This window comes from Panulirus ornatus, chromosome 32 (genome assembly GCF_036320965.1).
Source record: "Panulirus ornatus isolate Po-2019 chromosome 32, ASM3632096v1, whole genome shotgun sequence".
Lineage (NCBI taxonomy): Eukaryota > Metazoa > Arthropoda > Malacostraca > Decapoda > Palinuridae > Panulirus > Panulirus ornatus.
Window position 1 is genome coordinate 19,068,279 of NC_092255.1, and position 25,595 is coordinate 19,093,873.

At 38.5% G+C, this 25,595-nt stretch overlaps 2 protein-coding genes across 4 annotated transcripts; one reads left to right on the plus strand and one right to left on the minus strand.

The window, feature by feature from the left end:
• Nucleotides 1–4,264: 4,264 nt before the first annotated feature.
• Nucleotides 4,265–25,257, plus strand: LOC139759114 (uncharacterized). 2 transcript variants are annotated; one of them, XM_071681078.1, is made up of 5 exons: nucleotides 4,265–4,521; nucleotides 20,285–20,526; nucleotides 21,806–22,023; nucleotides 22,661–23,108; nucleotides 24,122–25,257. In XM_071681078.1, the coding sequence occupies exons 2-5, from the start codon at nucleotides 20,332–20,334 to the stop codon at nucleotides 24,656–24,658; spliced, it is 1,398 nt and encodes a 465-aa protein (XP_071537179.1). In that variant the 5' UTR covers nucleotides 4,265–4,521; nucleotides 20,285–20,331; the 3' UTR covers nucleotides 24,659–25,257. The 2 variants fall into 2 exon arrangements, with proteins under 2 accessions (XP_071537179.1, XP_071537178.1); XM_071681077.1 differs by lacking the exon at nucleotides 4,265–4,521 and adding an exon at nucleotides 19,998–20,113.
• LOC139759115 (bolA-like protein DDB_G0274169) lies at nucleotides 6,543–16,844 on the minus strand. Of its 2 annotated transcripts, none has more exons than XM_071681080.1 (6): nucleotides 16,674–16,844; nucleotides 14,376–14,625; nucleotides 13,689–13,763; nucleotides 12,199–12,365; nucleotides 9,690–9,758; nucleotides 6,543–7,647 (listed from the first exon to the last, which is right to left on the minus strand). In XM_071681080.1, the coding sequence occupies exons 2-6, from the start codon at nucleotides 14,395–14,397 to the stop codon at nucleotides 7,567–7,569; spliced, it is 414 nt and encodes a 137-aa protein (XP_071537181.1). In that variant the 5' UTR covers nucleotides 14,398–14,625; nucleotides 16,674–16,844; the 3' UTR covers nucleotides 6,543–7,566. The 2 variants fall into 2 exon arrangements, with proteins under 2 accessions (XP_071537181.1, XP_071537180.1); XM_071681079.1 differs by having other exon boundaries at nucleotides 16,637–16,844.
• Nucleotides 25,258–25,595: the final 338 nt, after the last annotated feature.

Genomic DNA, 25,595 nt, shown 5'->3' on the forward strand with positions numbered 1-25,595 from the left:
ATGGATCTGGAGAAGGCATATGATAGAGTTGATAGAGATGCTCTGTGGAAGGTATTAAGAATATATGGTGTGGGAGGCAAGTTGTTAGAAGCAGTGAAAAGTTTTTATCGAGGATGTAAGGCATGTGTACGTGTAGGAAGAGAGGAAAGTGATTGGTTCTCAGTGAATGTAGGTTTGCGGCAGGGGTGTGTGATGTCTCCATGGTTGTTTAATTTGTTTATGGATGGGGTTGTAAAGGAGGTGAATGCAAGAGTCCTGGAAAGAGGGGCAAGTATGAAGTCTGTTGGGGATGAGAGAGCTTGGGAAGTGAGTCAATTGTTGTTCGCTGATGATACAGCGCTGGTGGCTGATTCATGTGAGAAACTGCAGAAGCTGGTGACTGAGTTTGGTAAAGTGTGTGGAAGAAGAAAGTTGAGAGTAAATGTGAATAAGAGCAAGGTTATTAGGTACAGTAGGGGTGAGGGTCAAGTCAATTGGGAGGTGAGTTTGAATGGAGAAAAACTGGAGGAAGTGAAGTGTTTTAGATATCTGGGAGTGGATCTGTCAGCGGATGGAACCATGGAAGCGGAAGTGGATCATAGGGTGGGGGAGGGGGCGAAAATTTTGGGAGCCTTGAAAAATGTGTGGAAGTCGAGAACATTATCTCGGAAAGCAAAAATGGGTATGTTTGAGGGAATAGTGGTTCCAACAATGCTGTATGGTTGCGAGGCGTGGGCTATGGATAGAGATGTGCGCAGGAGGATGGATGTGCTGGAAATGAGATGTTTGAGGACAATGTGTGGTGTGAGGTGGTTTGATCGAGTAAGTAACGTAAGGGTAAGAGAGATGTGTGGAAATAAAAAGAGCGTGGTCGAGAGAGCAGAAGAGGGTGTTTTGAAATGGTTTGGGCACATGGAGAGAATGAGTGAGGAGAGATTGACCAAGAGGATATATGTGTCGGAGGTGGAGGGAACGAGGAGAAGAGGGAGACCAAATTGGAGGTGGAAAGATGGAGTGAAAAAGATTTTGTGTGATCGGGGCCTGAACATGCAGGAGGGTGAAAGGAGGGCAAGAAATAGAGTGAATTGGAGTCATGTGGTATACAGGGGTTGACGTGCTGTCAGTGGATTGAAGCAAGGCATGTGAAGCGTCTGGGGTAAACCATGGAAAGCTGTGTAGGTATGTATATTTGCGTGTCTGGACGTGTGTATGTACATGTGTATGGGGGGGGGGGGGTTGGGCCATTTCTTTCGTCTGTTTCCTTGCGCTACCTCGCAAACGCGGGAGACAGCGACAAAGTATAAAAAAAAAAAAAAAAAAAAAAACATGGAGTGATAAGAGAGATGAAAGCAAAACTTGGGAAAAGGGTTGTAGAGATGGAGCATGGTAGTGGGGTATGGTGATTAATGACCAGCCTTTTTGTAGAAGATTTTTTGTTTGCTGAGGGTGGAGAGGAGTTACAGAAGGTCGTGAGTGTGTTTTATGATGTGTAAGCATAGGCTGTTGAAGGTAAATGCAAGTAAAAGTAAAGTAATGGTGTTTGAATGGAAACAGAGTATAGATTTTGCTAAGCCCTATAGAGGCTAAGAAAGTGTACAAAATTGTTACAGATATGGGAGAAAAGACTGGAAAAAGTGACAAAATTAAGTCTTGGGAGGTATCTTGGGTAAGTTTGGTGACATGGAAGGAGAGGTAAGGGAGAGAACAGTACAGGGTACAAGAGTCATTGGATCCCTTAATAGAATAATGAAGAGTACAGGAAGTATGCAAGCTAAGAAAGATTAAGGAACAGCATAGTCCTCCTGACCCTGACCTATGCAACCAAAACATGGACATGGAATAAAACACGGGTCAGGAATCCAGGTTGTGGAAAAGAGTTATTTAAGAGGGGCATGTGGTATGACTAGATGGAATGAGGAAAGAGATGAGGGGTTGTACGAGAGATGTTTTATGGCAGGGACTGCAAAGAGAGTGAATTGTAGAGTGGGTGTTTTGTAATACTTTAAGGTGTTTGGGCATATGGAAAAATTGCATGATGGGCAGTTTACAAGGAGAGTGTATGATAGTATGATTAAAGCTAGTCATAATGACTAACCTCTATACGCATACAGTTACCAGTAATTCATCAATATCCTTGGCAGGAAAGAAATTGGTGATTTAAGGTGATATATTTTTGGAAAAATATGTTGTGGTTTAGCTGAAAGGTTGTGATAGCAATATGGGAGGTATTGAGAGGAGAAATAGCCAGAGTGATTGCGTATACCACAAAACAATGCCATTCTGTTGTTCTCTATTACAGCACAATAAGTGTTTGTTACTGTTGGACCATCTGTTCAGCGTAAGTCTGAGCCCAAAGGTCGCTGTTCTCCAAGCCCTTCCCAGAATGGCCCTAGTGTACTTTGTGGTAGCACTAGGCATTCAGATCACTAAAATTCACATTCCCATAATTTCATGTGGAGTTGTGGCCTAGGGAGAGGATGGCATGCCCACAAGAGAATCCCGGAGATAAGATGACAATGACATTCATTACCAATCAACATATGCATTCTGCGTAGCCATACAGTTTTAAGATACTTCCTTGTATGTTACTCATGCTTTCACACCACTCACCCCTCTCACATCTTCCTTATTTGTTCTGTCTGTTATCTGAATTTCAACAGCAGTGTGTGATATATCCATTTTTTTCTTCTTTTTTACCTAACGCTCGACACTAAATTCAGTCCCATTCACCAGGATCCTGTACTAACTTTGTACACAGAAAATTACACTTCCAACAGGTTGAGGGCAAAACCTGACACATAATTGTAATCTGAGAACATAATAGCCAGCACCAGAACAGATGCAGAATGGCTTGTCGATAAATTTAGGGAAGATGATGCACATGAAGCTACCTAACAGAGTTGTGCTTTAGGTATTTGATTGCTCTCAGTAGTTCTAATGCATGTATTCATGTACATAAAGACTTCTATAGGTGTACAATTTTACTATTAGTTTTCATCATAGAAAATATAAACATTTGTGATTGTAGAATATATAATTAGGGCTAACTATAATTCCATTTCAAATTCGCCCGTCCAAGCTTGGTTTACAGGCTGGAGAAAATGTTACTACTGATTGTGACCGGTTCGAATCTAGCCAAAGCAAAAAAAAAAAAATCTGCTTATTTTCACATAAATGAAGATTCATCAAATATTTGAATTTGTACAAAGTTTGCTCGTATATTACGACAAACAGCTTTCACGTGTATGTACATCAATTACTGTATTATTCATTTCACAACATAATTTCCCCTTGCTTTAAACCTTCATTCAATGTGTCGCATTACTTTAAGATTGTTAGCTTATGTGAGCATGTCTTCATTTTAAGGTGATGAAGTGTGAAATACTTCTCAAAAAAAAACTATGATTCAAAGCACATAAAGATATGTCAAGTTCTTCTTTGGGTTGCTGTACTTCGTCGCCACGCGACCAGATAATATTCCTTTTTGGTAACAGTTTTTCGACCTATTTTTGTAAGAAAATCGACCTGTTGATTGGTTGTTTGGGCTTTAGGCCTGTCAACTACCAGGGTCATTAAGGCCGTCAACATAAGTTACAGCCACCAACCGGAAAATGTTTAACGCCTTCTTCAGGTGTTAAAAGTTAATTCTAAGACCAAATAACCTCACTGCGCATGTGGCCCATCAATGACCTGCAGTAGGGCGCTGAGTACATTTACGTTCTCCATTTCTACTTTTGATGAATTTGAGTAGCGTTCTTTAGGTGGTTTCTGCCGATGGAATAGTTCTAACTATGGGGAGTGCATTGATATGATTATTTTCGGTATGAATATTAAAATTAGCTTGCAACAAGAACTCAGAAACATCAAAAAAACAGAGAAACCATTCATTGATAATTACGAGAAAAAGAAATTACGTAGGAACTCTTGTCAACTTTAACCACAACACACTCGTCTGGGTATAAGGATCACTTAAAGTTTAAAGTCCCTGAAAAACAAATCTCAAAATATTTTAAGACACTCGCCAATAAAGATGCAATAAAAAAAAAAAGCCGGGAGAAAATGAAATGTTACCACGCGAAACTAGACTTGAAATATGCAGGCAAATGACTCGTTTATCTTTTCTATCGGATTCTTTAAAGGCATCGAGTAATCAGCCATAAATACTACACTATTACCTACTGAAATGCATCTTTAGAAAGCCTTTGGAACTATTATTTTCTTTTTACTTTTTAATATATGTCATCAACAAGCTACACATGTGAGGGTCGGGCGAACTTTCAAACATGTAGACATTGAGGGGAAGAACGTTGCTGGTTTTGCCATCTGTTGTTGTAAATTTGAACTAAAATGAGCCCCAGTGTTATTTTCCTAGGCTGCCATTTTGTCACTTTTGACGGCATTCGAGTTTTATTAGAGTTAACTATCCAGAGTCCACCCAGTATCCACTGTACAGTCGTGATTGAATTGGTCTCAGATGTGTTCGTAAATTTGTGAGATCAAGACATTTCAAGAGCTGGGCATGGCATCGTCGTTAACTATTCGGTATGTACCTAAAAGATTTGTATTTCGTAACTTCTTGATGTATAAGATATTGTTCTAAATCTTCCAGAATCTTTGATATCTGCTTGTATAGTCGCCTTTCTGAGATAGTAGACCATGCTAATGGTGTCTCCACACACTACCCACACTCTGCTTAACCTGTTCCCACCTTAGTATACATCTTTGCTGGCCGAAGACTTATACTAGTTTTCATTATATTTGTATTATGACTTAATGGTCACTATGACCATTAGTAAATTTGTAATTGCTGTTCCGTGGGAAGTTTGTGTTAAATTCAGAATATCATATTTCACTGTTAAGTATGTCGCCAAGGTACAGTACAAGGTGATTTGCTCTGCCCTCTGCTGATTCAAGTATTGTCCATTACAAATTCTGGTGTGGTTTTTTTTTTTTAATACTGTATTGCATGAAATAGTTTTACGTACAGTAACTGACATGTTGCATGGCGTAATTCTGGGCATTCCTATAGATTTGGTAGGAAAGATTAATTTAGTCAACGGAGAAATGAACTGCTGGATGTGGGTGAGAGTTCAGACATTTTATTATTAAGTCAATTAAGGAGCTTAAATCAATTCTGAGAATATGAATTAATGAAACAAAAAAAGATAGTCTATTTGGATTCCTGGTTGTCTGCGCATTGTGAATTATCAGTATAAACAAATTATTCATCGGCTCCATAATGTTGCCTAAGGGTTAACTTTGTTCACTAAACCTTGGTAAACCTAATTAGGCTTGAAATAGAAATTAAGATTTATAGCTTTCCAGTGTTTCAGTAGCAATCATATTTAATGTCCCTTACAGTGTTTCAGTAGCAATCATATTTGATGTCCGTCCACTGCAATTGGTCATGTTAAATGGGTATGAATTTAACCTAATGAGTGCACATGCTTGGATGGGTTAGAATACCATTTTACCTCTAGAACAGTGTAATCATGGGGATTCACCTCTCTTCGGCCACAACAATTCAAATATCATTGTGGTTCTTTCATGGAGAGCGAACAACCACCTATCAATTTTCTCTATATAATTCAAGGGGTAGTATTGATTGATATCATCAGTACATTTCACCAGAACCTTTCCAAACATATATTTCAGTGACAAGTCATGGCATTGTGTGAAGGTTGAACAAAGTGGCCAGCAAACCTCACTCACCTGTGGTGTTTTCGTCTGGTGAACTTCACAAGAGGACTTTAAATATGTTGGACCTGTATTCCTTCATTTTGTTTCTTGATAGCCAGACCTCTTTAGTATATTATTTCTTGTCTTTAGAGTTCTGTCACAAATGTAGTCATTTGTTCAATTGGGCCAGCTTGTTCATCATGCTGGTTCATTGTTTTACATTTTCATTCATTAGATTTAAGCTTTTTCAGTTTTTAGATGGTTTAGTTAAACAGGTTCTCAATTTTAACATGGTGAAATCCACAAAAATTTGTGGTGCTAGTTGTATCAGCCTACTCAATGTTTGATACTTTTCCCTTTAATAATAGACATTTTATTATTTGGTATTATTAGGGGTCTGGGCTTTAGAGGTCCTAGTTGAGGCCTTTTCTGAAAGCCATATTTGCATGGGCATGATGTCGACCTGTGTCAGTGTCACACTGGGTCATTAGTTTTTTTCTCACAGGGCATATACCCTTGATGGTACTTTCCACTTTTTCTTGTTTTTATTGACCTTTGTGTGTCCATTTAGTATAAGTTGGTGCCAAGCTCATGTACCTTTGTTAACAGTAGGGGAGTTGAAAACAAACCAAGACCTGAGGCTTCCATGTCTCGACTAATGTACTGGTGATAAGGAAACAGCATTGAAGAGAATCTACCCATTTTCCCCAAAGAGGTCAGCAGTAAAAAAATGAAAAGACTCAAACTAACTTCACGTTATCTCACCAATAACTTGAGTATCTTGCTCACTTTGCACCTCCAGTAATTGAATTTCCTTAATTACCCATGACAACCAAATGCTGTCATGTTATTCAAGTTGCACACGTGATATTTGAAATTTCTGCTTTTAGGGATATAACTTTATTTAGGGCCTCTACTATTATTATACATCATCTAGAATTCAATGAATTTCATTCTTAGTCCAGGGCCTCTTCAATAATTTTATATCATCCTGTCATGGCTAATTTTTTAACACCAAAGATACTTGGATTCAGTATCTAGATTTGAAAACAAAAGTCATAATAAAACAAACAAAAGAGTGACTTTCCATGGAGTCATCAAACCAAAATATATCGCAAATGCCCATAAAGTCCAGGAAACTTAATGTTCAGGATTATTCAATAAAAGTATTATGTACAATTTCTTTGTGAAAAAGAGCCTTAGTTCAAGACAGCTGTTCTTCTTATAGATATACTTAATAACAGTTATGCAAAAAATTTACATCATTATCCACAGAGGTATACCCTTAACAATGAGATCCTCAATAGTTGTGAACATACTCTGAATATGTATGAGATTTAGGATGCAAATTCTAACAGAAGCCGTGAAATTACAAACTGAAAACGTTTGCATGCTATTTTATGCTTATTTTCATGATAAAACATTTGCCAGCTTCACAATTTCAGTTTAACCTGATACCCTGATTTACATGAATGTTCAAATTAGGTTTTACTTACAAAACTGCAACTGAATACCCTAGAATTAGACAAAATGTTGATTGTCTTACATTAATACTGAATTAATCTGGCTAAAGATATTTTTCCTTCACTATTTCCTACTACCTGAAGCTGTGCTGCATATAAGTTGCCATTTTAAATCAGACACAAGAAAAACAAATAATCTGAAATATCTGTATACATTTAAGAAATATAAATTACAAATGTGACAGGTAATTTCCTGATGAATAGGGTGGTATCCCTAGCTGCCAGATGAAACAGTACTACAATTTTGTGACGAAAGTTAAAAATTCTCAACTGATCACAGCAAGATCCACCCTACTATAAAAGACAGAGGGACTGCATATGTACATTTCTATATGAAAATTATATAATCTCTAATTATAATGAACAATTTTCACATGACACTATTTTACTTGCCAAATCCACCACGGCATGCAGGACTTTTTTCAACTTCTTGTGGTTCCTTAGACCATTGAGCTGGTGTTCGTGCCTGTGAAGATAGGTACATTCTATTGTTCATTAATGTTTTCAATAACTAATCCTATGATATAAACAGCGTCTCCAGCAGTTTCACATGGGTATCAGAGGTTTACAACTCGCAGAATTTTTTTCCCCCCTAGACCAAGTACTAGTGTATGCATGGCTATAAGCTACAGTGGTGGATGTATGATGGGATGAATGAAATATCTGTCATTTCTCTTAAAGATGTTAAGCTACAGAGGTGGATGTATGATGGGATGAATGAAATATCTGCCATTTCTCTTAAAGATGTTATTGATCCTAAATTGCCAATCAAGATGAAATAAATGCCATAACCCATGTAGCATCTGGTGCTAAGCTAGGCCAAGTAATAGAACCAACAGCAAGGCATAAATTTGTGATCTGCACTTAACCAAGCACCTTTCTTTTCTTTTTGAAGCCAAGAGGGAACTGGCAATCTATGCCCCAATCACAGCCCCCTTGGATTTGTTACATTTATACTTTTCCCATGTGAAGTGTTGCAAAGCAACTGAAGTGAATGGGACACCTGTTGCACTTCTCAAAAAAGGTGGTGACAGTGTTGTTGATTAGTCAGGATTTTCAATATATGTATGGCTCAAGGCTAGGTGTATTAGGACCGGAAGAATGCCTATGAAATGCCATTGCTCTAGGCAGCAGGGACAAAAGTTAATGTCTAAGTTACAGGGGTGCAAGTCTGTTGCACATAACTGGTAATGTGTATAGGAGTATGGTGATTGAGAGGTTAGTAGCATTCACATATCAGACTTGGGAGGAACAATGTGGCTTCAGAGTAGTAAAAGATGTGTGAACCAAGTGTTTACATTGAAGAATGTGTATGAGAAATACATTGAGAAAGAGAGGTATTTGCATGTGGCATTTATGGATCTGGAGAAAGCATTTGATGAGATTGATAGAAATGCTTTCTGGAAGGTATTACAAATATGGGAGGTAGCTGCTAAAAGTTGAAAGAAGTTTTTATGAAGAGTGTAAGGCAAGTGGTCGAGCAGGGAGACAAGAGGGTGAGTTTTTCCTGAAGGTCGGTGTGTGTCATGGCTGTGATGAGATTATGGCTGTTTAATTTGTTTATGAATGGAGTGGTGGGAGAGATTAATGCGAGGATTTTGTTATTGTAAAATGGGGCTGATATGCAGTTTGCTTTGGGGTTGAGGGACCTGGGAGTTTGGTCACTAGCTGTTTACAGATGACATGGCTCTAGTGGCAGACTTAAGTGAGAAACTGCAGAAACTGGTTTCTGAATTTGGAAGTGTATGTGAAAGGAGGAAGTCTAAGTGATGATGGTAAGGAAGGATATGGCAGCCAGGGTTAGAGGGCATGGTGGTAGTTTGGGAGAATATGATAGCTCTGCAGAGAAGTGAGCTGACAAGGACCCAAATCTGTTAGTAAGTGTTATTCGACTGTGACATTCTTGTATTTCTGGCTTTTCTTTGATATGTGTTCCATGGTAATATTGAATCTGCAACAGTTACATGTTGGAATAGGTCTTCTCTCCATTACATGACCGAGGGTCAAAAAAAGTATGACCAATCCACAGTAGACACAAAAATATCTCAAAACAGTAATTCCTGTTGAAGGGGACATAAAAACTGACTGTTAGCTGGTCTTGCTCAGCTTAACCTAGCACCAGTAATGCCTATATTTTGAATCCCTTTCCAATTGGTAGTTCCTAGTCAATTGCTCATTTGCAAGCATAATTAGTTAGAAATTATCCAGTTTTCCTGCCATATGTCCTGCTAATGTGAAGATAGTTGAAAACTAGTCATGCTCTGCACCTGTCTTCCAAGAAGAAAAAATTCCATGCCTATTTCAGACACACAAGAATGACACCTGAATGGGGAAAGAAGACATTTGTAACTTCTAATAACATATATATATCCCACAGGACTCATCATTTGTTTTAATCACCAAACTCTGATTCAGACTTACAAGACTGCTGATTGCATCAGCTTACCCATTTTGGTGATTTCTTCCTTTCCTATCCTGCTACTTTTAGTTTTAGGAAACAGTACTTACCACAATGGAAAGAGCATGAACTCCATTCTGTAGCTCCTCACTAAGTATAGTATTCACAAGTCGATGACGCTGCAATCAGAAGGCTAATATGATTCAACTGTTCCCTTTAAAGCATATTGGATCATTTAGTACATGAGCAATCCATTCATAATCAAATATATTTCAGCACCAAGAAGTATCATAGAAGCAGATAGTGTTTCAATGTAGAATTACAATTAGCTCTTTGCTAACATCAAATGTTATCAGTGACAAGTAGTAACTCAACTAATTTATACAGTGAACCTTTTTAATCAGGGACACTTAAGACTCCACTTAACAATAAATCTCGGCTGTAAATCTGAGAAGATAAGGTAGAATTAAGTTTTGTGAGTAAAGGAAAGGGTTAAGTAACCTCCATCTACTTACCAGTGGGTAGTCTAGTCTTCATGATCCAATATAATTCAGCATCAGGAACAAAGACTCCCATCATTCATGAACATCCTCTCACAAGTTGTCATGCATAATGCACCAAAACCAGAGCCCCCATCCACAGCCAAGCCCTACAGACCTTACCATAGTTTCCCAACAGCTTCATATGCCCTGGTTCAGCCCAATGACAGCATGTCACCCCATGTACACCACATTATTTCAACTTGCTACATCCAATGCACACCTCATACCCTCCAGCATCTTCAGGCCCTAATATTTCCAATCATCCTTCCACCTCCTCCTTGCTTTCCCTCTTTTCCTTGTTCCTTCCACTTCCAACACATATAACCTCTTAGTCATCGTTTCTCATTCTTTTCATGTCCACATTATGTCAGCACTTCCTCTTCAGCTTCCTCATACATACTTCTCTTACTAACACACATCCCGCTTACTTTATCATTTCTTATTCAGTCAACCCTCCACACCTTATTTTGTCCTAACACATCCACCCTAATTCATACTTTTTTTTATTACTTAGGGGCCAATGCCTTGTAATCATAAAACACCCAACAATTACTTTTTTTTTTTTCCTTACACATGCTCCCCAATACGTCCAAAACCTTAGTACGTTTATTGAAGCTATGGGTTACTTCAGTTCCCATTTGCTGGCGGGTAACTATAACACTTCACTTCCTCCAGGTTCTTTCCACTCAAACTCATACTCCAACTAATCTTTCTCCACTGCTAAACATAACAACCTTGCTTTTATTTGCATTTACCCAATACTTTCTCCTTTCACAAACTCTCCTATACTCAGAAACCAGCTTCTGAAGTTGTTCACTTTAATCTCTCAACACCGTGTAGTCGGCAAACAATGACAACTTGCTTTCCAGGTCCACCACCCTGATAGACGGCAGACATGGCCCTCTTTCTCAGATCCTTATATGTACCTCCCTCACAATTCTATTCATAAAATTGATATATACTTAATTCCTTCCTGCCCCAGGAGTCCCTTCTATCTTCTGCAATGCTCAGGATTCTGACCAATTACCACCAAAGGTCATAAAGTTTAGCGATGTGTGTGCATTTATGGGTAGTGTGTGCAGGGCAATTAATATGTAAGCATTCATGACTCGATTATGAAAGGGGCACTGAGGACATGAAGGGTACTGGAGGGTGCAGGTTGGGTTTATGTCTATCTAGGGTTAAAAGAGTGATGGAAGACTTTTGTAGAGATGCAAGTTTGTTGTTCCAACTATTGTGCCAGGGTGCTGTGATATGACTGTGAGGTTAATTGTGTAAGAAAGGACCCTTGTGTTGTGGATTGCTGCAGGTATTGAGCAATAATGTAAGAAAAGACTGAATATGGTGAATGTATTCAAGAATGGGGAGATAAAGGTGAAGTGTGCTCAAGTCTACAGAGGACAGTAAAGAGAATTTATACATTTGCAAAGTTTTTCTAGTAATATTGGTGACTGGAATCTGAAATGTGTTAAAAGGCATCCCATTTGATATACACAGTATACGCTTCAGAGATCAATTTCTTAGTGAATGTCCAGCATAGAGAGGGGTCAAGGTGAGGGTTCAGATAATTAGAACATAACTATGATATGTATAATTACATGTATGTGCTTGTATGTATATATGTATACGAGTGGATGTGTCTTTCTTCATCTGTTTCTTGGTGCTACCTCTCCAATGCAGGAAACAGCGATCAAGTATAATGATAATGATAAGTATGAAAGGAGTGGAACACACGAAAAGACAGTATAATGAAAAGACATGCACTTTTGCAGGGAATGAATAAGAAAGGACTAAATCTGAATTGGGAGTGGAAGGCGATGCACAAGAAGACTAGGGGTCAGGTGGAAAGTCAATGTGCATCAATGGAAATAAGGAATCTGCATATTTGAATGGAGAATGTAATGTTATTACATGATTATTTTAAATGTACAAGAGACTGCCATTCATCCTAGTCATTTACTGATACAACAGAATTTCCTTCGTATAATATGAGGTTTAAAAACCTTTGTTTTTACCTAAATGACATTAATAATGTCTTGAATTATGTACAGTATTTCTAGTTGAAACCTTAATTTACCTTGATAAGAGGCAAGTCACTGAATGCTTCAGAAATTACCAGGACCTTGAAGTGAGTTTCAGAGCCTGATGGAACATTGTGCATATATGATTCATTCATTATTTCTAAGTGAGTGGGATGTAATTTTTCTTCCAACTTGTTCCTTATGATTGTCTCTACTGGACCACCTTGAGAGAAAGAAGTAAACATTAAGAGGATAGATGCAAAAGAATATGGATGAAAAATTATTTTAATGCAGTTAAAGTTTAGAAAAAAATACACAACTTCCCCCTCCTGCACTCTTTCCTATAAACAATAGATACTTCTTTAAGATTCAAACAGATGGTAAACTTCAGTAACTGCTTGTGAAAAAAAAGTATCTACCTGTTTATTCAATAACCATGAACACTATATAAACTCCAGTGAATCCCTACTCCTGTGCTTTAAAACATTTTGATATCTTGCAGTAACTAATTCCCTAACAAGACTCTTATGTGCTACAGTAAACCTTAGTATACTTGTGCAAACGTTACATTTTACAATCGCCCAGTTTTTCCAATACCATTAGCAACTTCTCACCCAACCATGTCATAACCATTCACCAATACCCATGCAGAAACATAAAGATCATCCCTGCCTCACCTTTCACTACTTGTACTCTCAGATCCCCCTACCTCAGCAATACTACATCGCAAAATATATTTGCAGTGTAACGATTTCACAAATACTAGAAAACCCCTCCAATCTGATCTTCTCTGTACCAGTCATACACACATCTGAACTATGCCCCTTTAACACATACGAGTTACACCCTTGTCTTCATTCTGAATGTAACCTATCTTTCCAACAATACAAACATGTTTCAAGATATCAGTAGCCAGGGACCAGGGCACTATGGTGACAGGTTCTGTGAAATGTACAAAGGAATAGGAACTTCGTAACTATATCCTCAAATATTGGGGGAATGTTAAGAAAGATGGAAGAATTGTTTATTAAATTACCTAGTGTATGTTAGGTAATTATATACTGAATAATGCTAAAGAGGAAGATGAAACATTTATTGGTCATGAGCTGGCTCTAACTTCTGTATCACATTCATCATCTATGCCATTATGCAACTCATAAATTTACAAAGATTTGTGCCCATTTTCTATATAGAGACCCAAGGGAAATGTAACTGTAATTCTCATCCAAATGTTCAATTAATCCATACAATACTCCTTCTGTTGGTTTCTAAGCTCATTTACAATACATTTTTCTCTTTAATCATACATTTTTCTCTTACCATTTCATTTCCCTGCAAATTAATTCTGGCCTCAAGATTTCACAAACACCTCTCTTTGCAAAATATTCCATTTCTGTAATATAATTCCTTTCTCATTATCTCAACCCCACTGTAAGCATTCCATCAAATTAACTGCACTCTAAGCAAATCGGTTTAGAAATATTCTGCTCTTTCCTTCACAAGGATAATAGTTTAAACAGCAGTTTATTAAGGAAATACTGCTTACCTGAAGCCATTGCATGAACTTCTCTACTGAAAATGTTTGAAAATAAAGTTGCAGAGGTAAATCTTTGTGCTGTCCCTGTAAAAGAGGATACTATATCTCAGAATTTTACTCCAAAATAACAAAACCATATTCCATATGTATATTATAATTAAAGTACATATCGTGATTAAATATATCACATTACAAAATATGATCTCTTAAGATGAAGTAGTTTCAAGATATGGTTAAAAGAACATCTAGCAGGCCCACAAATAAATTAAACAATAAACACTTTGAAATGTACTCGTCATTTGCTTGCTCTACGAAATAGATTGTATGAAAAGAAATAAATAATGCCCAAGCATTAGAATGTAATAACTAAGCTGGGGTAACTATAAATGATAAAAAGATTGGAAAATGACAGTCCCAAAACAGTGCTAACTCTGCACAGCTGTAGTTAAAGAGAAAACACCTGCAGCATGAATGTGGCAAAAGAACATAAATAGAACAGCTTTTTTACATCTAATACATTTGTGTTTTTATGTGACTGAAGTTACCAGATCATCTGCTTAAAACAAAATGTATCCAGTATGCAAATTTTAACAATGCATTATGATTTCATACAAATGGACATTTTATAACTATATAATAGTAACTTATACTAAATTCCTTAACTGACACTTAGATATGCAGTCTTAAAAAACCTACCTGTCACAACTCTGGCAAGCATAACTTAATTAGATCTGTGAAGTTGGAAATAACCTATTCATGTAAATGATGAATTCCTTTTACTTATTTTTCCTCTTTCAATCTTTTAATCAACAGCTTCTCCTTTCTTGCTACCTCTTGGTTTGTAGCTTAGGACTGTCACTTCAGTGTCTTGTTTTTTGTGGGGAATTCTTGTTTATAAGGTCTAACATCCAATACCTGTACTATTTGTTGCTTGCTGTCTTTCAACCTGTAAGATAATGTAAATATTCATGACACTGAATGTTGGTACTTATCCTTATAATCCTCATCAATAATGATATTTAAAAAAAGAAAGATTAAACATATGCAGTGAGCAGCACTGAACAGAAAGTTATATATACCCTTGCCCTTCAAAGAAATTTTCTTTCCTACTGCATTCACAGTTTCAATATGTTTTCCAATAGGGTCCTCAACTAGGTCAGACTAGATCTGGACCAAAACAAGAATGCATCTCTGCTGCCCAACATTTCCTTCAAACAAGCACACAACTCATGCCCAGAGGAGGAAGTATGGCAATAATAGTGTTATGTATGTGGAAACTAGGAGGTTAATTACTGAAGAGGAAGGTGGCAAAATGGATATTTTGTGGTCTCATTGGCACTGGCAATTTTGTCTTTCACTGTTACTTTTAGAGGATTTAGTAACAGTGTAGAACAAAATTTGGAACATTTATTTTGTTGAACAGTACTGAATAATGTAATAGAAATTAAGGATTTGGATACTGAAAAACATATTGTAAAAGTATGTCAAACACTTGCAAAAATCAACAGAATTTGAAAACCTTGCCTAATCTCACTTGAGTTGCAGAAATATGTTAAAGAAATGCCATTATTAAATTGGTCTTCTGTTGGGATTACATTACTGCTCAGCCTGTTGTCTTGTTGTTGGCATTTAGCAGATTTGCATAATGTGTAGTCATGGATATAACATATAATTTGAGTAGAATATTGTGCATTTAGCTAAATTTTGACTTTAAAAAGGATATGTGATATTTCCATATACTTTTTTAATAGGTGTATTAAGGCCCAACAAATTACATTGTTTCCTTGTACTATTTAATTGGGTAACTTATCAGAGAGGATGAGTGTAACTTAGGTTTGGGATTTTCACTGTACTCTAGTTTAACTTATAGCTAATGATTTTTCTTATTGGTACTTCTATATCTTATCTTTTGATATTAAATAATCAAATGGCATGCAGGGTTGTAAGACATAGGACAAATATTGTGTTAACTAATAATGAATAATAAATGTCTTGTAAATTACAGTAATGCCTATTAAGACAAAAAATAAAAGATATAAGTCTGGAGAGATACACTGGATATTAGTTGGAGATAGCATCCCTAAGAAGTGTCGAGAGGAAAATAATAAAATCGGGATGCAAGAGGTAAACCTTATTTTTTAAGGATCTGAATTGATTCTGGGTGTGAAAGAATGAAAGTAAAATGCACATTACTAATGATTATTCATTGTTTTCCCCTTAGAATTGATTTGGAATGGTTACCATTAATCACCTGATTTGCAGAGATTCTTCTGGCATTTCATCATGGGTGATGTTTGAGAATATGCAGGTTTTTAACTGTGGTGACTATTTCAGGACCAGGATGCATTAGTTTCCTCCTTTATGGCAGATCAATTAACTGATAAGACAAATACCTACATTGTACAGCTAAAGTGAATATAACACTCAGAAAATACTGTACTTTCACTATGATGACACTAATGGCTACATAGAGGAAACAGTGCTTCAGAATTACATAACCCACAATAAGGAAAGTTACACACATATTCCCCTTTCTTTAGAGGTCTCAATCAGTTTGTAAATGGACTTGTAGACAACTACCTAATGAGTGCTTATCTTCAGACATGCACAGTGCTATGATATTTTCAAATTACTCTGAGATTCCATTTGTATTCATTCACTTCTAGTCAAAACAGATGTTTAAGAGAAATTGTGGTCTTTTTAAGGAATATGTTAGGTGTTAATGATAATTCGTGTTTGTAACTGATTTTTATTTTCCATTGGTGCTTGGCAATATTTTATGTATCTTTTTATACGCCCTTCAGTTGCCAAATTACCCATAAAAGAATTAACAAAGATCCTCTGCTGTAGAAACCTTTCCCTCCTTGTCAGATATGTCAGGCAATGATGATAATCTGATGTCATGCTTGAATAGTACCAATTTTACTGTGAAATAACTAAATAAAACCAACCACTACCTGTTTTTATTACGTTAATGGTTGGTCTTGCGGCTACCTTCAAAGTCTCTTGTTCAATTGCTGACCATGGTCGGGGATTCACGGCTTAGGACAACTGCTACGAGTTGGCTGTCGAGTTTTTTAAAGGCTAAATTCTGTTCACCTCTGTCTGTACTGTTTGAGGTCGGCCAGCTGGTGTAGGTTCGTGAGGTTTACACTACAGAGGAAGAATGCGTTCGAAAGCTATGAGCAAGCTTCGTAAAATATATTTGTCCAAACTGTAATTATTTTTTCCATTTCATATCCAATTATTGCATCTTCAGGGCTTCCAGTAGCTGTGATGATGTAATAAAGAAAGGAGATTGAAATATTATTAAGAAAATTTACTTGAATGCCTCCGAAGCCAGACACCCGATTGAGAGGATGTGTTTACATCAGGGCAGATGGAACGCTTTGTTAACATTAGATGGGCAGGATGTCCCACTGATTACTTAATGAAACAATTTGAGTACAGCTCATAATGCCGTTTTCCTATGTAATTTTTAAATAATTTTTTTAGAGTTGGCCAGTGTGATGTGGGTTACATAGTCGAAGGTCTCAAAACATAACCTTTATAGAAAAAGGTCATGGTAGGGAATGCGACCGTATCTAATCTTTTGAAGGAAACTGAAAATAACTTGACAACCACATGATATAGTGTTATTGAGAAAACACAGTACGGTTACCCAACAGGTAAATTAACGATGCTGACACCAGCATACATCTCCAGTCGATATGGGGAAACCTCTTTAACAACGTTAGTGCCCTTGCAAACGGACAACTTGGTGGCGCCCAAGTTTTCCTTTTTTGAATGATGTGATATCACATGGGCGTTAGTTGCAGGAAATGCTTGCCTTTCCCCACAGAACACTCGTTGGTTGATCCATGCCACCAGACCAGGCCTACAGCCAGCCAATTGGTCATTGGAACTTGGTTTCTGCCTGGTGTTGTAGTTGTACGATGGTAAGTTTTGATGTAGACCGATTTATTTTTGAAGTAGAACAACGACCAGTGATTTGGGACTCGAGGTGTAATGAGTACAGCAATAAATTATCTAGAGGGAAGGCATGGGATGGGCTGTGTCATTTTCGTACCACTTCAGAGAAATGATTTCTGTAAAGAAAAACAAATCTGGTATGTTTCTGTATTTTTATTAATATATTTTCTGTTTATAGACAATGCATGTATTGTAAAATCAATTATTACAAATATAGTAGATTTGGAATAGAAATAAAGTAGGAAGATGATAAATAGGTTATGACAATACTGTTTTTTTCAAATTAACAATACATGAAAATCTGTCGGCTTACTCCTGATTAAATCAATTTGTTAATGTTTATTTTTAAAGATAAAGAATTTGCTTCAATCGCAGTTGTTAAGAACAAAATACAGATTAGGCTTGTGAAAAATACGTCAATTACTGATCTTTCGAAGTTGGCACGGCGCAGATCCTTCAGCTAGAAAAGTACTCCACAAACTTTTCTCTGTTAAAGCTGATCGCACACTCCCTGGGATTGTATTACAGCTTCGCCGTCATCCAGTCCTGTAACAGTTTTTCTTTTTCCCCACTCCATCCCTTTCTCTTGCAAAGTTGTGTATTGTGCAACACGCCTTTATAATATTTTCAGCATTCCGAACATTTACGTCCAATGGTATGTGGAAAATACGCCACTAAGAATGCCAAAAGCGCATTCTATATAGCGTCTCGCTCTTGGCATTCTGATTAAACTTTTTTCTGAGAGATTTTTGTCCTCGTACGGTCTTAGCTTATAGGTGGAAAGACCAAAGACCATCACCAACAAAGGTGAAGGGGAGCGGGTCTCCATCTATTGATATTAGTCTGTCTGTCTTTTGGAATTTTCAAAGTATATACCTGCATTTTCGGAAAGAGCACACAGCCAGTAACACAATGGAAAAATATTTCATATGGCAAAAATATGTAGAACCGATGCCACTTGGTTTAATGAGCCTCGCGTGTTTCCCACATAATGCTTGTGTGCAATTGGGGAAATTGGCCCGGGACTCAAAGCCATCTGCGATCTTGAGCCACTTTTTGTATTTAATCTGGAAAACAGAGGTCACATAGATGCCTTTTTTTTTTTTTTCACAGGCATCGCTGACGATCTCATGAGCGGTGGAAGTTGCACATCGGAAAACAATGTAGGTCTGTGAAACAACACCCAAGGGGAAAAAAAAACGAAAGTCAGAGCCGATGAAACCATTCATTCCTATATTAGGATGACATTGCCCTGTTGTCAATATATACGTTGTGAAAATTTTGAAAATGCACTGCCGAAACGCCCTTAGCGTTCTTACGCAATTTTTCTTTACGGCTGTGGACCAGCAACGAAGATGCAAGTCTGAGAGACTCCTTCAGAAGAGAGTTGGCGAAAGTCAAGAAAGCCAAGTCAAGTTCTGCAGCAGAGACTTTGAGAAAGGAGTATATTTACTTCAAACAGCTGTTTCTGGTGTGTTAGCTTTACTGACCTGCTCCGGGCCAGCCCCAGGTTGTACCCCCATGGGTTCGATTCCTTGGCGTGACAACATAGCAGGACCTACTTGTGTATCGTTTTGTAGGTCAGAATTTGTAATTAAACTGTGGTAAATCTCTCTTGATCGCCTGTCAGTCATTTCGGCCAAGTTACTTAATTCTGATGGATCATAAGGCTTGAATAAGCAGTTAGTAATCATTCGATATGATTATCGGTGATCTGGGTGGCACGTAAACACTTGTCCATTAGAAATATTCAAGGTTTGTATATACGGGGCGGATCAGCGGGGATTGATGGACTTTGAAAAATGAATTGCCATGACGTCGATTAATGTTTTTGTCTATTTCTTCAGTGGGAAATGTTGAAGAAAAGTTACCTGGACAGGTAAGCACATGCATTAAGATCTCACTGTACTCCAAAGTCCACACCGCAGCAAAAGCAACTTGCTAAGAACTTTTGAATATTGGATAACTTAAGTCAAAGTATGGTAAGGTGTATTTCGACTGGTAGAAGACAGTGGTAGAGGCGGATGTGCTCTTGAGTTCACGTGAAAAATGTGAACCAAAAAGTCTTCTCATTTGCAAAGAGAACAGCAAGCTTTTTCCTTCAAATAAAACTTACTTTTTTTTAACAGGATTTTTAGTAAGCTGTCTTTATAGACGATTGATTGATATGTTCCCCTGCCCATCCATCCCCTAAGGCTCTCTTGTCTTAATCTTTGAAGTATTACCTTGATTACTTTCTTTTCTAATGAAAAAATGTATATTCAACAACTGCTGCGTCTTATAGGGTTGGTTGTGAGTACAAGTGATGATAAGTTTATCTTATCATCCCTAAGCTACACAGGTTCGTGAAAACTAAATTATGTGCTCGTGTCTTTGCATTGGCTGGGCTGAAACGACGTAGGCGACCTAGTAATACATTATTTGGTTACGACCCACCATGGTGAACGCAAGGGTGTCGTCGGGTCAGTCCTACACCAGCTAGTTCCAGCCAAATTGTCTATTTATCTCTTAAAGTTGTCCGTAACTGTTCATGGGTGGAGATTTACCCATAGCGATCTCTCATATTTGATTTTCATGCATTTATTCCCATGGAAGAAAGACTGATTTTAGATTTTTCTCATTCGAAATTGCAGTGAACACTGAAAGTTTGGAGGAGTTAAGATGTGTGGTATGTTCGGAGATGTTTGAGACCGGGGCGCGGGAGCCTGTGGCACTGCCCCGCTGTGGTCACACCTTCTGCCGACTCTGCCTTTGCCACCTGCAGAAGCTGAGCTCCAGCTTCAGATGCCCTGCCTGCCGTAGCCCCCACACCTCCCCTCCCGTCCACTGCCTTCCCACTAACTTCATTGTCATGCACCTACTGGAATCTCTCAAGGTAAAAGCTCTTAGGTATTCTCTTTCACGATATGATTTGCTAATATTTGATCACATCAAGATGGGGTCCACCTTCATTATGTGTATGATAACATAATTCACAAGGCTTTTCCAGAAACTGTGTTACTGTGTTTCCTGAAGTATATCTTTTTTTTTTCTCGAGTTGGTAAAGAATATAATCATAAAAGATAACATGATCACCAATAATTATTTGCATTACAGTATGATAAGGCCACAAGTGCAGACAATGATTCAGGAAGTCAAGTGGGCTCAGACATGACTTGCACACCGACGCTACCAGTGTCTTGAATTATTTTCTACGTGTAGTTGAAAGGTTAAAGTTAGTGATAAAACACACACACACACACACACACACATATATATAGACAATACTACTTCACATTTTGAAAGTTTACAAGATAAACAGCGTTGTTGGGGCGACACAGTGCGGTTACATCCCCTGAAACCTGAAAAGGTTGCTGTTGTGCGGTTTCATTACACCCCTGAAGCCCGAAAAGGTTAAGTTAAATCTTTCAACGATAGTAGCTAAACATTGATCGATTACTCTGAGGGGTTCGTATTGAAGTGAAACGATATTGATGCCATGGTAGACAATGGATTTGAAAATGTAAGTAGTTTAGTTGACTGGTGGTATATTTATAACTAAGAAGTGGGAAAAATGATAAGAGATATAGTTCGAGGGGATTGAGATGGTTGTGAAAGTTTCAGGTGTCTGTCTGATTGTGGCACAAAATAAACCTCTACTGTCATACCGAGAACCTATCTGAAATGTCACTGCAGCAGACCAAGAATAAGTAGTAAATTGTTCATCAAAGTTGGGTTTTAGTTGAAATATAGAGAGGTTCATGAAAGGGGGAAAAAAAAGAGCAGGGAAAAATATTTACAATGAGTAAGTGAAACACCTGTCTTGTAAAATGTGCCAGGTCATATCTGTTAGGAAAGACTTAACATGGTAGAGAGTTTCAAAGCTTCGATGTCTCGGGGTAGAAACAGTTGTATATTAAAGCAACAGAAACCGCACTGTGAGAAACCGGGACGTTAATTGATGTCAGTGTGTGAAGAAACTAAAAAAAAGCAACTATTGGTGTGGAAAATAAATTACAATGGAATACTGGAGATATTGCTACATATAAATGGTTCTATCTCCCTCTTCCAACCGTTTTCTAAGCTATATTAGGATAAATTTGGATACGATCTAGGTTGCTGTTGAATGTGAGCTGTTATACTGTTGTAGATAGTGATAGCGACTTCATCCTCAGAAAGTTCGGGAGGTGGCGCAGGAGCGGCGGCCGTGGCTGGAGCGGTGTCCAGCCCATGGTGACCCGCATCTCTTGTGGTGTTGCCAGTGTGACGAGCAGTTGTGTGCACAGTGTCTCGTCGAGCAGCACATGATGCACGTGCACATAGTCCCCAAAACACGCCCAGTTATCGAAGAAAAGAAGCAAAACATTATGCAACAAACTTTCTTGGATCTTGGGTACGCAAGTTCAGTACACAAAAATTTTATCGTAAAAAGACTCCATGCATTATAGGAGAGGTGTTTAGTACGGTAGAACAGGTATAAAGTAACACCATTATATAATTTCCCAAGTTTGATAATCTCAGTAAGCCTTTCTACTAATAGTAAGCTAATAGCATTCCTTCTTTTATTCCCGTCTCCACACACACCACAGGGCCCTCCCCTCCCCAGACCACTAATTAGTGACTTGTCTAGTCACTGTGGCCGGCACAGGCTACCATGTTTAACCATGGTGGCCTGTGTCGGGCACAGTCCAACATATGCAAACTAAAAATGTATTGTTTTCTGTAAAGTAATGCACCTGAAAAGTGCTTAGATTGTGCTTTTTAGTCATCCACATTTGTACAAGGTATAAAGAAAATTCGTAGTGTCACACAATTACTCGTAGATATAAGAGTAAGATTGCAAATTCTGCATCAAATTTCCATATTAAAACCAACAACATCCTGTTTTTAAGTCTATAATGAGCACGTTTAGCGTCATTATCAGTATAGCGGAGTTCATGTCTTTCATAGTTTAAGAATATAATAGCAACTAATTCCGCTTCTGCTAAGGAAACTCCTTCGTTTAATCTACCACATATATTACCCTTTAGGTACGCAGAGGACAAATACCTCTTAAAAGAGGTAGAAAACATCGTATTTCAACTTGTAGGTATCTATAGAAAAAGCAGAGCTATGGGTCAGCGGATGAAGAAAGAGAGAATCCTGTGCACGGCAGCCGATTGTCACGACTTGCATATTCACACCAAACATGGAGAGGTATTAAATCATCTCCAGACTGAAGATGCAACAGCGTCCACTAAACCACGAAAGTCTCATCAAAGCTGCAGCAGATCTGAAGATGAGAGAGTCGTCATCTCGACTAGTAAATGTAGGCGGCATACTCCTCTGGTCAACAAGGATAATCACAAAAAGGCGGTCACTAACAGCCTAGAAGAGTTAGAGGCGAGTGGACACGACCTTCCGAAGTGGCCACTGACGCTGGAGGTGATGGTCAGTGGCCAGCATTGTCCCAGGTTCTGGCCACGCTTCATTGTTCAGGTAGTGTGAATGATGCACCGCACTGTGGCCTTCCTGTTGGTGCCCAATATTTTGCCGTCAGAACTTTTCCTCGGTCATGAATTAAGTCAGAAAGTACACACCTGGTACTTTGCATCATATAGTCAATATCAAACTATAATCGAAGTAAAAAAAAGTCTACACAGGTTGCTTGAGCGGTTGGGTCGAATACCGTCCGTTTCTGCTTTCACTTCCACGTTCGGTTAATGGCTATGTGCGCAAATACCTCCATATTTTTTAAGGGCGGGAACAAAGTATCAATTGTGTCTCAGACTTTAAGAATAATTAATCATGTTTTGAAAAAGGAGTAATTTCTTTTTAATGGCTGAGACTTTCATTAACGTACCTGGGTTTCTCATTTGTCCTAGAGATCGACCGGAAAACGTACCGTGGCTGTTCAAGATGCCTAGTAAGAGAGAAAAGTGGCTGACGGTCCTTACCGTCGCACGGGTTCATCTCTCCTCAGTTACGCTGCGGCTAGCTCAGTGGTTTCGCAGGCTGCGACAGCGGCTGCCCAGGCCACCTGCAGCATAGCTGCTCTGTCCAAAATGAAAGATGTCTGCCAGGCTACGTTTTTCGGTTGAACTCTGGGTAGAGGGAGAAATGCATGTTATACACTAGCTGCACCCACCATTGACAGGCTTCGGTTCTTCAACACCTGTATTTTCATCATTACTTTTAATTAGTTTAAACTGCTCTTATTAGGTAGTGCTTATGTTATCCAAAATGACATCACTTTGTTTCAGTAGTATCTAATATGTATGAAAATCCCTTAATTCTGATGTCCAATCCCCCCCCCCCAAAAAAAAAAATACATGGTTTTTAATATCGTTAATGAAGTATTTTTACTGCTTCAATAAGTAGCTTAAATGTAATTAAAAAAAAAAGTACGTGCTGTATTTATTGGAGAAAACGAATTTGACATTTTTTCCTGAATTACTCTGAAAATGTTCTACCCATTCACATCGTCGTAAGTCCTTCCTACATGTTTACAGCTGGCGGCGGTGCAACTACGACCCAAGGTGTTTCTGAGGTTGGGTGTTGGCGTCCGGGGTCTAGGCTGTGTTCACATCCGGCTTTGGGGACATCTGCGCCGTGCCCAGCATTTCCTGGCGCTTTGTCTGGGGACTCACGGGCCGTGTTACCGAGGAGCAACATTTCGCTCTGTGGAGCGCAGAGGTGAGCCTGGCGAGAGCCTCCGTGGCGGCGACTACTTGAGCACCAGCGGCGCCTCCAGCAGCTGCCAGGGCGTCATGCAGAACTTAGAGTGGGGAGGAAGGCACGCTGGCCCCGTTAAGCAGGGCCTCATCGGGGGCGGCGGAGGCGGTCACCATGAGTCAGATGCGCTTTTTAATATCTGCCTTAAGGACAAACCTGGAGGGAAGATGTCCTGCCCCTTCGGTGAGGTTGTGTCCGGACTGGGTGTGGTGTGGGCAGCGACACGACATAATCCACTTACTGAAGTCCTCATAATGGACGCAGGCCTTGTTCTCCCACACCACCACTCTTGTATCGGAGAAATTGATTCGTAAGAAATGTCTAGAATGTACTTTTCATACACTTGATATACTTTTTGACTCATGATCATGGCCATGGATCATTACAAGATGGTTTAACGAACATGCATATGACTTCATGTTCGTCTTATCTTCGCACGGCAAAAACTGTGTTGATTCATGTCAATTTTCCTCTATAATGGAGCTAATGTTTTATATAATGCTGATGTTTTACCGAGGGAAAAAGCATACCGTAGAATGTTTTGTAATGGTATAGTAGGCTTTCACGATACTTATCCATGAAATGCTGTTCTGTGATGCATATTATGATGCTTTGTTGTGCGTCAGCCTTAGCGCCGCAGAGTGTGGATATGGTCATTGTATCAGTAATGCAAGTAAGGCTCTCCACTCCGGACTTGTGATGAGGCAAGACATTTTCAGTAATTAGGATGGGGGTATTACTGCTCCAGATTTATCTTAACAAAATGGTCTTCCAAGAAACAATGTTTCCTTCCATATCTCTCGTCTTCATCATTATCGTTCTTCAACTTCTCTCCACCCCAGACCAGTTCCTATGTACCGCCTGCTCACTACTAAGTGGTCTTATCAGATGAAAGAATAAAACTTATTTTAATCGTCTTTATCTCACTCTACCTAATCTTAGTGGCATTTATTTTACATTGCAAATGAACTTTGGTTATCATTTCACCAACATAAACAAAACATCAAGGCTATACAAAAATCGTGTCCACCATTATTATGTAAGCCGGACGTCTATAATCCAGGGCAGATTCTGTACTCTTACTCATGGTCCCCAACCTTTATCCTTTTATTCAGTTTACCTGGGATGGGTGAGTCATGGTAGCGTTCCCACTCACGACGAAGAGAACGTGCCTGTCGCATTTGCTTCAGGTCTGCTCAGGAATCATCTCTACAATTATTCTATATCATAACCAACAAAACGATTGAAATG